At 40.0% G+C, this 14,477-nt stretch overlaps 1 protein-coding gene across 1 annotated transcript in view; it reads right to left on the reverse strand.

The window, feature by feature from the left end:
• Window positions 1-2,941: 2,941 nt before the first annotated feature.
• Window positions 2,942-14,477, reverse strand: part of CNTNAP4 (contactin associated protein-like 4) — a 246,043-nt gene continuing 234,507 nt past the window's right edge. The window contains exons 21-23 of the mRNA XM_015558780.1: window positions 9,855-10,073; window positions 9,453-9,524; window positions 2,942-5,488 (exon numbers count right to left, since the gene is read on the reverse strand). Of these exons, the coding sequence (XP_015414266.1) occupies window positions 5,295-5,488; window positions 9,453-9,524; window positions 9,855-10,073 (485 nt within the window). The 3' untranslated portion in view covers window positions 2,942-5,294. The remainder of the gene's footprint in view (window positions 5,489-9,452; window positions 9,525-9,854; window positions 10,074-14,477) is intronic.

Genomic DNA, 14,477 nt, shown 5'->3' on the forward strand with positions numbered 1-14,477 from the left:
TGATTAGAATCACTACTAATTTCAGCTATGATGGTGTGGCATGGGAGGACCGGCATATCTCATGGTGCGTGCTCCTCCCACACTCCTTCGCTGATACAGTGTTAGGTGGGAAGCTTTGTTAGGGTAATTGCCCCTGATCTGTAATAATAGAGCTATTTTTAGACTATGGAGACAGGAAGAATATGTTGGGCATGTAGATACTCTTCTGACCAATTTTAATTGTAAATGCAAATGCATAGCAAAGGTCTAGTAGACAAGGGTTCAAACTCTTTGCCGAGCTGTCAGCTGGAGACATGGGAGTCTGTATGGGCTGTTGAGGAGAGAGAGGGCAAGTACCAGTTACAGCCAAGAGACCACCTGCAGGGGCAGAGTCTATGGTTTGTTCCACCCTCTGTCCCTCTCACCAGATTTCCGGGGGAGTGTCTCCCAGAGCCGACAGGAAGCAGTCGATCTGAGCAGCACAGGGCTGGACCCAGGGGTGCTGTGCTGTGCTACCCAGACCCCTGTTCAGGACATGACTTCTTTTCCCCAGATGCTGAGGAGAATTGTCCTCCCTCTTCAGGAACCGCCTCAGCGGAAGAGAGCTGTCTGTCCAAGCTCATGCCCCCTTCACCAGGCCGTCACATCCACCATCTGGTTGATAGAGAGTATAAATGCCCACCCACCTCATGTCAACTCAGGGGCCATACCAACAGGTGGGCTTAACCCTTGGGACGGCACCACAGCCCAACTTCTCCATCTGCCCATCCTGCGTCGCCTTTTCCCCCACAGGTGTCGATCTCTATAGGACTCGCTAATAAACTTCTTTCATGATAATCTGTCTCAGAGTTGGCTTCCCAGGGAACCCAGCCTGTTACAGCATGTAATGAAGAAACATGAAGATAGTTAAAAAGACACAGCTAAAGAGCTCAAGCCCTGGTCGGTGCTCAGTGGTTAGAGCACCAGCCCATGGACCTAAGGGTGGTGGGTTCAATTCCCAGTCAAGGTCACGTACCTTGGTTGCAGGTTTATCCCTGGCCCTGGTATGTGAGGGAGACAACCAATCAATGTCTCTCTCTCTCATATGGATGTTTTTCTCTCTCTCTGTCCTCCCTCCCCATCACTCTCTCTAAATATCAATGGGAAAAAAATATCCTCGGGTGAGGATAAAATAATAACAACAATAACAGTAAAGACCTCAAAATACCGGTGGGGCAATATGGTAATGGAGAGCTATTTTTCTTTGTAAGATTTCTCATACTCTTTGAATTTTAAAGTATATGCGTGTAACTTAATATATATTTAAGTGTAATGTTATAAATAGAGAAAAGGACAGAAAAATGATTGCGTGGGAGAAGCCATTATAATCATGGGTCTGCCTGTTTTCCATCCCACTTTCATTTGCAAGTTTTCAAAGACTTGAAGACGTTGGGACCTACAGATCCACCAAAAGCCCGACTCTCTTACCACCTCCCACGCAAACTGTTTCATGTTCCCGTCCTCCTCGTTTCGTTTTCTTGTAGGCATGCATGTTCTCACTCACACGCATCTCCAACACACAGCTGGCTTCTCAACTTTTTCTTCCCGTTACCACTCTCCAGCTTCCAAACTTTGGAAAAGCAGAAGACAGGCAGGACTTATTGAACACACCTGGGAGAGTTAAACAACCACCTGAACACGTTTTGATATGAAATGTGTCATCTTTCTCCTATCCTAAGCAGCATACTTGATGCCTCATCACTCAGATCTAACTCATCCTACATATTTCATAAAGACTATCTATGCTGCGGGCTGGAGGGGGTTAGTGGGGGGAAAAGGCGGACATCTGGGATACTTTCAACATTAGTGATAAATTTAAAACATGAAGACAAAAAGAGTGCTGCAATTAAAATTCTCTCTCCTAGAGTCAAGGATGATACACACTTAATATTTCTTTTAGAAAAACAACAAATCTATTAATGGCAATGACCTCTCAAATAAAGGTTTGTGCTCATTTTTAAAGGATCGAGAAAAGATCTAGACCTGTAGGTCGTTCTGGACAAAGAGGATATTGAGATCCTCCCAAGGTTCGACCCACTAAATAATTGTCAAAGCTCCAGGTCTTGGAGGCACTAAGGTCAGCAAACTGTGGAGTGAAGAGGGAACTCCAGCCCCAGCTTCACCCCCTACAGGCTGCCACGGTCCCCGGGAACCTCACCGTGTCTCACCTCGGACGCCCCATCTGCAGACAGCTGTCCACACCACCGAATGCCTCAGTGCTCTCCACCTGCCGGGCGGGTGCGTCCCAGGCTTGTTGGAGGTGAAGGACAAGGCCGTCGAATGAAAGACAATTCTACATAATTGACTTCTGTTTGGTTGGTTGTCTGGTTGCTTCTTGTTATTGCCTTTCATTTACCATGTAACGGGTGTACTCAGTGTGCTTCAAGGAGCAACACTTGGGATAAGACAGAAAAGAAAAACGGAGCCGTTTCCTAGAGTGGACAGGGGCTATTTCGGTGGCATTGTTTCTACAAAATTGAGATGCCATTTCCCACGGATGACCCTCATGTCATGTGCCACACTGACTCTATCTTCATATTGCACGTGGGAATTGAATGAGATGTGGAAATGTAGTCCTCTCAAGACGAGAAGGTTAATTAGGTATTGTTTTCATTTGAAATCACAAATAAAATTTTAAAACATTTATATTACAGAAAAGTGCACTATACAGGATGAGGCAAACTAGGTTTACAGTTGCTCTTATGGAAAGTAATACAAAAATTAGTAAATAATAATACAAGAATAAACTGTGTTTTTGTGTACTCAAAACTGTTAACTTACTTTTGCCCCACACTGTGTTTTCTCATATAATCCTGTGCATCTGTGAGTGCTCATTGGCCAAGCTCTCTGCAGAAATAAAAGGACACCCCCCAATTTAAATACATAATAATATCACAACGAACAACTGCTTAACAAGTCATAGTTCTCTGGCAAAACTGAAAGTCTAGTTTAATTTTCTTTACTTGTTACAATCAGTAAACCTTTTCCTATTTTTTTCTTTCATTTCTGAATCCATTTAAAAGAAATAAATACATTATAAATACAGCTTTTATGAATTCATAATAATTACAGGATATATCAATAGCTTTCAAAAAACACACATACCAGTAGAGAAGGCAAACATCTACACATCTTTTTACTGTTTTAAGAAAAAAAAAATCCGGTATAATTTTCTCATTTTAAACTTTTGTACAATGTTTCTTAAAATATATTGTGCATTTAATTGAAAACTGCACTTTATTAAGAAAAAGAGAAGGAACAAAGATCACAGATTGTGAAATGAAACTCATGGCGCGTGATGTATCGGTGCATTTTGATGCCATAATGTTGCAGTTTCGAGCCGTGCAGACCACAGAGCACTATGCGGCTTCACCATCCATAAACCTGTCTACATTGGAGCTCCCAGCCAGGTAAATGCTGCTACTAAGTAACATAAACATCTGTAAAAGATTCAGGCCTGTTCTGATGTCCGTATTCAGCTTTGCATCAAATAAAAACTACTATTTCTACGCTCAAGCCGTCACTAGCCACCACCACAAGTCTTTCAAGTAAAAAATAAAAAATATGCCATTTGTCAACACAGGTCTTTCATGAACTACTATATTAATTCATATCCTTAAGTTAGTCAGGCATTTACAGAAACATCAAAATGGAGATACTAGTAGTGCTATGAGAAAAGACAGGCAGGTTTTGTAAGGAGGGTTAAAAAGAAAAAAAAAGATGCCTAATTGATATATTTCCAAATTATGCTGGTATGGACAAGCTAAGGAATCCAATTTTTCCTTAGTAGGCATCTCTCGAAAGTGTGATTATAAATAGCAAAGTGTCTTTATTATTTAATTCTTTGTGGAATTCAAAGATAGCTACATGCAAATATCTTGTTTACATGGCCTCAAATTATATCAGCTTCATAAGGTTATTGCTAATTCTTTAATCTCTTGGTATGTGTATATCCTCTAATCAGAATGTACTAGTCAGTAGGCGATACTGACTTTTGGTACTTTGTTATAAATGTACCCCAAAGTCTTAAATGAGAAGTGACTAGAGAGACCCACTTAGTATATATCATATAATATGTCATCACCCTTTAAAATGAGCAGACTTTAATTATTCTACCAGTTTTGCAGAAAGGGGGCATGGTTTCTACTTGTATTTCAAAAAGTATGCCCTGGTGGTCAGTGCACAGCAAAATGTATGCCTAAAGGGGTGTATATATTTTAGAACAGGGAATGGAGCTCTACGCATTAAGTGTCTCTTTTTTCCTAATACATACGACCATGCTCCATGGAATATAGTGAAGGGAGATCAAAGAGAAGCTGGTGAAAACTTCAGGAAAAAAAGTATAACACTATAAAGAAAACAGACATAACATTTGGGGAAAATATTCTAGGCAGTATAGTTCCTTTGAGATATTACAGTTGTAAATAAAGATAATATTTGGCAGTGTTAAGGATTGTGTTTTTATATTAACAACTTTAGTTACCAACATTTCGTAATCCTTGGGAAATTGGTCTTACCCAAGGTCTTAACTACTGACACTCCCAAACAAGAATAGCAAATTAAAGGCCAGACATCACACACTGATGACCAATGCACTTTCTGAGTCTTGTTACATATGAGCTCTACGTTCAGAGCTGAGTTCTGACACTCAAAACCTAATGTATTAAAAAAAAATCCTTAAGAACAGTCAAATAAGAAAAGAGCAATACAAACAAATCAATGACAAGAAAACATCTTTCAAGACTACTGATCAATTGTATTGAATGTAATACAGAGAAAGGCAAAGGGGTTTGTTTAAATGCTTTTGGCCACTGAAGATGCAAACACCGGCCAAACAGGATCTTAGAAGCGTTTCCAGGTCTATGAATAACACCAGGGGACACTGAAGCAAACACAGCATATGTTCGCAAACAAAGCAAGGCCATTTAGTCCAGTTTTGATATTTACCTCAAACAAAACTCATATATCACGTGGTTGAAAGACCAGGGGCACAGTGTTTAAAACCAGTCATTAAGCCAGTTAAACTTGCATTTCGATCACATCAGAACATTTGGAAATGAGTGGCATGATCTAATTCCTGTTTCAGACCATGACTGCTAGGGAAACGTGTCACTGGACGAGGCCTCCTGGAGCCATCGCGAGTCTGGACATGGCGAGATGGCAGTGCTGCAGATCCATCGCCTGTACATTCAATGCAAGAACATAGTTTTGTCCGTTTAGAGCCCCTGGCTATTAAAACACACTGTCGTCATTGTAAGCTAAGTCATGGCTGCCAATCAGAAGAAGTACTCTTTCTGATTTTCACTGACTGCATTTTGTCTATCAAGCTGGCTTTTCAAAACAGCCTCGGCACCGTCTACATTCTCTGACCTTTTCGCCTCATTTCTTTTGTATAACCTTTTCTGCTGATAAATGCGAACAGCTATGGCAGTGATACACAGCAAGATAAAGATCACAACAGCTATCAAACCTGGCGAGAGAAGAGAAAAGAAACCCAAAATCAGAAGGTTCGCCTGAACAGCGATGGTGTTGACTTCATTGTTTCATAAGTCCTCATAAAATCATTTTCAGCTTAAATCAAAATTGGAAATATCAAAATTTCAGGTATTTCTGGATCAAGTGGCATCATGATATATTGAGTTTACTTCTGAGTTCTATTACCCTTGAGGATGACTCGCCCCCAATTATTCTGGCTGTATATTACACTGAATTTATTTCTTGCATTTATATTTAACACAAGAAGGTCTCTAAGACCATGTAGTCACTTCAAACTAAGACTCAGACGAGTTATAATTATTTTGAAATTACAGGATAGTAGTAACATCGCAAAATAATTAAATGTGTCATCATACTTAAATATGTAAACATTTTAATGATGTTGATTTTCAATAATTTGTCATATGCTGAGTAGCAGAAACAGGTTATATACAGTATATGAATAATCCTGACTGATGAAATATATTGATACCCATATATAGGTACATTTAGATCATTTCTATATGAAGAATATTGATTTTTTTGAAACTTCTGGTTGTAAATAAAAAAGGCTTGCACTGCTAAGCAATCACAGGAAAACAAACAAAAGAAAAAAACAGATCCATTCAAGAGTGTCTCTGACAAAACACTAAAAATTACTCATTTCATTAAATCTGGACCTTCGGTTATAACTCTTTTTAACATTTTGGGTGAAGAAATGAAAATTTTCCATAAAGTACCTCTGGTCGTCTACCCTGAAGTATGACGGTTGTTTCCATGCAAGTGCTTGTGTGAATGTGTGAGCTGTGAGCTGTCCTAGTTGCTTCTTGCTGCACAGAACACCGTTTCTATTGAAAGAATGACTGTCAGACAAACTATGATTGTTTGACCTGGAAACTTGGCAGATATTTTCTCTAAAATGAAGGAAGTTCCATTTTAGAATGTCCCTTCAAGAATGATGGACAGTAAACACGAGTGGGCAAAAGGAAGTTTACAGTTATGAGTACACGAAAGTTTATTCTTAAATTATTATGTTTGTATTTTTCCATATGAACAACTGTCAACCTACTTTTGCCCACCCCTGTGTATACTGTCAACGATAAAGTCAAGCTTTCACATGAAAGATAGAATCTGGGAAGCTATTGTCTGTCACCATGCGTTGGAGAGTTTCCTAACACTTAGACTTTTCTGATGAGATCCGTAGAGTTGTTAACTAGTGGTTGTTTTTTACAGACAAAAATAGATACAATGAAAACAGCAATGTGGATCCTATTGTAAAACTATGAGTCTTCATTCTAGTTTAATGGAGTCCAACCAAGCCAAACCTATGAAGGGTCCCATCAGTGACAGTAGATTCCTGAGCACATGATTTTAGGGGCAGGTTCACGATAGCTAATCATATCATTGCCAGTGGCTAAGTGGATTTTCGTTTGGGTCAACCTTACGTGAGGAGAGCATTGTAGCTAAATCTAATATAAATGTGGTAACCAAATTCTGTACCTCAAATCTGAAGAATTTACTAATGGGTATGGCTGTTTTTGTTATTATTAGCCGTACTAATAAATAATAATTTTAATTGGAATATATATTTGTTGTTATATTTTGCCTCTCACCTTACAAAAGCAACCAGTTGAATTGCTATAAATATCTCTGTCATCTGGTTATAGGCCTCTTGCTTAAAAAAGTGGTCTGAACCATGTCAACATGAAAACTGATGGAGATGTTATAGACAGCAGGGTATTGCAACTATAAAATCAACATCAGTATTACACTGGCCCGGGGAGGACATCCAGACAGTCCATCCAAAATTACCAATGGATCTGGAACCAGTTTCTCCGTGTTTGTGATTTATGTCCTTTATTTTGGGGAAGATGCTATGCCAGGATTTGTCACGTCCAAGAAAAACCTTGATTTAACCTGTTATACAAATAATACAAAAGATATTCTAAATAAAATATGGCCAACTACTGCACTCTCTGCTGTTGCCATCTGAAACTCTGTGTGAATGCGTTTTTATGAGGAAATTCTGTAGCTTTCTCTCTGTCTAAACCTGGCCATCCATGCTTGTGTGGCCTGGCCAGAAACCCTCTCCAGTAAATCCTCTAAAACTGGGTCACCAGTTTTTAAGTGTCTTGTTAAATCAATTTCCTATATTATGTTATTCAGTGTTTGTAACTGAAGAAAAGATCATCTGAAATATAGAACACTGGGGGATTATCCACTTGGGGAAAATCCTTAAATGAACTAATAATTGTTACACTGTGGGTGCAGTTTATAAGTAACTAGACAATGGGGCGAAGAATTCTACCATGATGCTCCCCGATGGAGAAATGCACGAGGATGACATTCTGGGATTGAGCAGATAAACTGCACATGGTTCCAGGCAAGGCCTTGTAGAATGGCCAGCTGTTCTGCCAATAGGTTCTCAGTCCCTGCAATGATCAAGGGCAGACACCAGATCCGTAGATCTTAGCGAGTCCCCGAGCTGAAAACCTTCCATATTGTCCTTCTCCACTCTACGCATTTGAATCAAGTAAGAATTTCACAGGCGATCTATAACTTGTTTCCATTCTAAATAACACAGAATGACTTAGCAGAGCTCTCCTTTACTCTGCAAATCTGGCCAGTGATCTTTGACCACAACAACAGTATTCTAAAGAGTAAATACTTAGTTCTAACATTGACTTGGCTGTACAGTCACTCTCTCTCCCCCTGTGTCTCTATCTCTCTATATCTATACTGGTTAAATGTACAGCAAGCACCATTATGAGATTGAGACCATTTGTTTGACTAGAAACCCTGCTTTAAAATGTTGAGATTGAAATGCTATAGCTTTAAATGAGTTTTCACCATATAATGTGTTACTAATATATTCATGTATTTCTTTTTAGACATGCAGTTATTAGCAACTCTTCTAATAGGTTTTTTCTTCTTACATGACTAATTGGGTATCCTATTTAGGTATCTTTAATTTATACACCATGAATTTGATAAAAAGAAAAGCAATGGGAATAGCAATGAGGATGTGAATATCCTCACAAAGATCTGACCAGTATTATACTGCCTAAATAAAATCCTCATTACTTAAAGGAAGGTGATGTCTAGGTGAGTAAGGGCGTAAAAATATAAAACCGAAGCTCACATAAGTTTCCCAGGTATATGAGTAATCACATTATCTGGCAATGTAATGAAATAAATGTTTACTCATATGTGCAGAGTGTGGAAAAAAGGTGAGTCAGAAACATTTCAATAATCTGATTATAATGCCATTCTTAAAATCTTTAATCTTGAAGAAAAAAGTTGGGGGGTTGGTATCGAAAAAAATTATGTCTCAGAGAATATACCGTTTCATTGCTAGGAAGATATACTCAAACCTTTTTGTTAATTCTGCAATTTAAAAACGGTTCCTAGTTAAAATAACTAGGAACCATTTTAATTCAATTTACCTAAAATGTATACAAATGTAAATAAAAATATAATATTTATTGGTGGTAGCATCTAAACAATGGAAATGTCTGTTTTATTAATCATTAAAGGCAACATAAAATATATGCTTCTAATGTTAATCTCAGGTTTTCTCAACTCTACATAAACCCTTGCAGAAGCAGTGATATGTCCAAGAAGCCATCAAAAATGATACTTCTTAAAATATACGCAGAATCACCTAGGGAATGTAGATGGCCATTTTCCAGCTAAATTATATTCCTTATTACAGTTTCGCAACTATTGTTTAAGTGTGGTGCTTCAGTAAAATGATCAATTATTTACGCTGAAAATCTCCAAGGAAGCTGGGAATTTGGGAATACTCCTCCATAAGACAATCCAGTAGGAATAATAAACCAATCCCATGGGCCTCAGGATTCAGTGGCTAACACTGAAAGAGTTGCTAGAAGGCTAGAGATCCACCATTCCTAGCGATGATAAGAACCAAAGAAGAGCTCATTCATGCTTTCTATTACCTCCAATTACAGCAGAGTCACTTTTGATAGCATTAGCTAGGGGCTCTCTGTCATCTCTTGTTCCAGAATGATCTGCAGTAAAAGGACAAAAGGGGAAAAAAAGGAGGGGGTGATATATGCAAGTAAAAAGAATTTTGAAAATGTCATAAACGTTTTAAAGCAGAACAGAATGTAGGTCAATGTGGGATCTCTGTTATTTTAAACTTAAGAAATGTCAACGGCGATGTCCCGCATGCATAGGAAAGTGAGGATCCAGAGAGAAATGGGAAAGGGAACTGAAAGTTAAACGAAAGCAATTTTAAGAAACCATCTGGAGAATGTCGCATAACAGCAGCATCGGAAGTTTTTGAGGCAATGGACAAGCTGTGTTTGTGGCTGGGTAACGACACACACATATGCTACCTGCAAAGGAGTGCGTCCTTTCTCTGGATGTGGCGTCAGTGCCAGCCTGGGCCACGCAGCTGGACTCCGTCACGTGCCCTGAGACAGTGACGAGGGCGGAGCGGCTGGGGTGCAGAGCAGCCTTCAGAGGGGCCACGTGGCTGAGCTGCACCGCAGACAGGCAGCCCAGGAAGCCCTGCGCACCAGCCAGCGCCGTCTCCTGGTCAACATCACTGTGCTCTGCAAAGACAAGGAAACAGCAGGATTAGTAGTGCAAGTAGGGAATGCTACGATGGAATGTTTCGGGTCTGATAATGCAGCAGCTGTCTAAGTATTTAGTCACTGCACATGTACACACACACACACACACACACACACACACACACACACACACACACACAGTGACTCAATTCCCTTTTTTGGCCTTTATTTAAAAAGTCAGATCCATTAAGTCTTTTCACAATAACTGCTGAGCCTTTCCAGGTTAATGAAGGCAAGATTTTAAACATGGCTAATTACATATGACAAACTCCCAGGAAATGATTAAAGCCTCCATAAGAATGGGTTGGGATACGAACAGGTGAGGGTTCATGATGACGGTCTCACATACTAGAGGTTAACCCCCAACTTCCCTCTCCCTCCGCCCGCAATTTTTAGAGAGATTCCCTAATTGCTCATGGACAGCAGTGAGAACGTTCATGCCTTTCTTCAGATTCAATGGCTGCCATCACTCAGACAGAAAGATCTGTGCGCCCCTGAAGACAGGTATACACTCCCCCAACTGAATGAGCATTGAGTCAATATGGGACTGTTGTGGAGCAGAGATTGGCTTGAATGCCAGAATATTAATTCATAATTTTACAGTGAAGAATAGATTTCTATTTTATGCTTGAAGAGCATGCATCTAAACAAGTGCAGCTAGGCAGTGTTAGAGTTCAAAGGTTATCAGACTGCAGTGGATCCATCCATCCAATACGCTCTCCCCTGCCCTGCACATATGGAGACATGGACCACATGTGCATTTTGGTCACTCTTTTTAAAAAATAACATAATAGATACTAAATATTTATTGAGTGCTCTAAGGGATCTGCATGTTTGTGTGTGACCCTTGCAGTTGCCATGAGTATCTCATTCCAGTCATAGAGGGGAGACACTTAGGCTCAGAATTTTAGGGAGTTGCCTGAGATGACACAGTTGGTGTCATGTACTGGACTCCAGGCCTGTTAGACTTCCAACCACAGGCTTCTTTTATTCATGAACCACTTTCTGACAGACAGATTCTTTCCTTGGCTCTGCTCGTATCCTCTGCAGCACCTTTTATTTATTTTGTTATTATTATTTTTGGCTTGAGAGCAGCTATTCTTGGAGTAACTCTGGGCAACTCAGTTCTGACTGAACTGTCTCATCCTATCAGGTTTCTGAAGGACACTTCCTTCTCCTCCCTTTTCATTCACATTTTATACCGAATGATAAAAATACTGACGGGGTGTTTAGTATCGTGAGCATCATTCGCGATAAAAAGGAAACGGTGCATTAGAGGGATGGCATCGCGTTCCTGCTGTGGCCGATACGGCATTCAGCTCCAGTCCGTCTAACTCCAGAGGCCAGGGCCTCACCGCCAGGCCGCCTGCCCCCCAGCACTGAGAGGGATCACTGCTGCTCACATGCTAGACCGCGAGCTCCACGAGGGTACAGGGGACCTTGGCGCCCAGCATCACGTCGGAACATGGGAGGCACTGCATCAATGTGTACAGACCAAAGAACGAACTTAGTCCCACCACATAGTAGTCATTCATTTGAATGGATATACACTCAAACGCGTATATTTTTAGAAAGACAGCATTCTTGCCTTGGATTTTTTTGTTTTGTTTTTTGTTTGTTTGTTTTATTTAACAAGAAATGAAAAGGAAATACTTTAATACAACATAACCAGAACAGTGTTTTTCCCATTTCTCTTATGCGGTTAAAATCTTGAATAAAATTTCTTTAGACCATTAAAAAAATCTTACCTTTTGAACCAAAAAAGAAAAAAAAACTCAAGTAAATAGATAAGATTCATTCCTTAATAAAAGTCTGCCATGAGGTGACTTTTAAAAACCTTCAAATTAAAAACATTTCTCCTATTACAAATTTTTATATAAAAATTTTAAGCTATAAAAGTTAAAATGGAAAGTCAGACCATTAATATTTGTTGTTTAAGAGCTCCCTGCAATTCAAGCATCTTGCATTCCAGCAGGGGAGACAGAAAATAAACAGAGGGAAAGGAACTAATGAAAATTTTGAAGAGTGATAATGCCAGGAACAAATAAATTAGAAACCGTGATGGGATGTATCTGGAACAGAACTTTATCTTAATGAATGAGGTGATTCTTTTTGGTGTCTATTTAAGGATGCGTCTTTTCACAGACCTAGTCTCTTAGTAGTCTGTAGCTATTATTCCAGCAGCTTCTGGCTTTTTTACTTCCTTCTCCAAATTTGCAAGCTTCCCTGTGATTTAGGAATCTTTGTCAGATAGTTCCTAGGCCTGGACTGCCCTCATCTATTCTGGGCGCTTTAAATCTGTGGACACAAGGTTTTCTTTAGCGGAACATTTCAAAGATGGTGCGTCCAACTACTGTTTCACCTCGGCCCCTTTAACTGCATGGACGGCTGATTACTCACATTGAGTCTCCTCCACTACTCTCTAAGCTATTTTACTGTGCCTCCTGATTTCTATCGTTTAGGACTTATTTTTGTGGGGGTCAAGTGTTTCATTCACTTTATCTTCCAGGTGATAAAGTCAAGCATCAACAAAGACCATTCTTTCTTGCTGAGTTTTTCAGTCTGGAAAAATAAAAAATAAAGTTTTCATCCCTCAAGGTCTTTTTGTTGCTTTACTAGAATTTCCTTCAAGCTCTTACTACGTTTCATTCCGAATGCCATCTGTCTCCTGGAGTAGCTTTATGTTGATAGGGAATGATTCTGGTTGCTTTGGTTTTTCTCCCATGTTATAGCTGCTGAATCTTCGTAAGTAGAGGTTGTTTTTCTCATCTGCTTGTTGAATCAGTCACTGGCTTCCTTAGATGGCTGATGCCCAGAGAAAATAGACGGGGCAGCCATCCATGTCAGTGAAACTGTGGACAAAGCACCCACCCAACTCAGGAGAGAGAGGAACTGGCCCTCATTTCAGCTCACCCTCAGTAGGACTCAGGAAGCCCTCAAATTTCAGGTCATTCCCTTTTTTGGAAAAGAGGGGAAATGGGCACACTGATGTTTTCATGCTCACTTTCCCTCTAGGCAATCCAGAGATCTATGCCAGCCCAGATTTCCAAGTGGGAGGTGGGAATCCAAACAATGCAGGGTCTCTCCCCTGCGCCCCCAGACGCTTGTAGGCCGACCCCCAGACTCTCTTCCAACCAGTCCCACCACACTTTCTCACCAGAAACCTCCAGGGTCCCCACTGCCTGTGGGCTGGACCAACACCTCCTTGTTTTGGGAGAGTCAGTGGGTTGCAATTAGAATTAGGAGTGAAGGGGAACTACAGGGACTTTGCAGCCATCTTCCCAGAATTAAGTCCAAACGAAATGAACAGCTACATTCAGGTGCTCATAGCAGAGCTGGCCTTAGAAATACATAGCAACAGAGATCTGCACTGACCATGATGCTAATAAAACCAATGAGCAAAAATATACATCCTTCCGATAATCTGACTGCTTGACTTGCCAACACCACGTAAGGGTGAGAACAGGAAGGTGGGGGAATCGAAGACGGATGTCTCCTGCTTTACATAAACCCTGAAAGACCATCATGTTTGGCACGTTTCTGGTTATAAAAATACTCATGTGACTCAGACTTCTGGGTAGCTTTGCCTATCAGAAAGTTAGCCTCAATTGTATTTTCCAATAAAATGCTTTGTTGAAGAGGAAATCTTTTAACAAAAGATCTACTAGGAAAATAGAGGACCAAGGAATTAAAATTTGTATGAAGCAGCTTTTAATCACTGATTCTGGGAAGGATATGGAGTTGAGTGGAAGGACAATTAGAAGGAGTGACTCATACAATTTCTTGTGGTTCTCATAACAAAACAAAACAAAACAACCAACAAAAATCACAACCAAAAAAAAGATAAAACAAAACAAAAACAAATAAAAGTCAGAAAGCGAATCTAAGTAGTTTGATCTCAGAGCAGCAAAAGGATCTCACCATCTTTACTCCATAAAGGTACAGATAAGCAAGGCTTGCCTGAAAACTGCAGTGAATCAAAGGAGAAGCAGGGCTGAGACCCTGCAGACTTTTTTTTTTTTCTTTTTACCATTTTATGCAATTACAACAAGGATGCAACCACAACAACAAAAAAGAGTTAGTGGACAAGTACAATGGCAAGGCAGGCAGGAAAACCACGTGAGGGAAGCAGCCATGTTTCACAGAAGGTATTTACTTGCCAACCACACCTGCCGCCCTGAGCTCTAACCTTGAAAACCTGACTAATATGGAAGCCATTTATTTTGATATTTAGATGTCTTCTTTTGTGCTTTCAGTACAACCTGTCTCATCTTAAGTGGCTTAGGACAAGACCTGTGAAATAGTCTAATTAACTTTCTTATGGCTTCCCGTGGCTTTGAAGCAGGTTTTTCATGAAATATCTGAGACTGAAGTTTGTTCTTA

Source organism: Myotis davidii, unplaced genomic scaffold, assembly GCF_000327345.1.
Source record: "Myotis davidii unplaced genomic scaffold, ASM32734v1 scaffold453, whole genome shotgun sequence".
NCBI lineage: Eukaryota > Metazoa > Chordata > Mammalia > Chiroptera > Vespertilionidae > Myotis > Myotis davidii.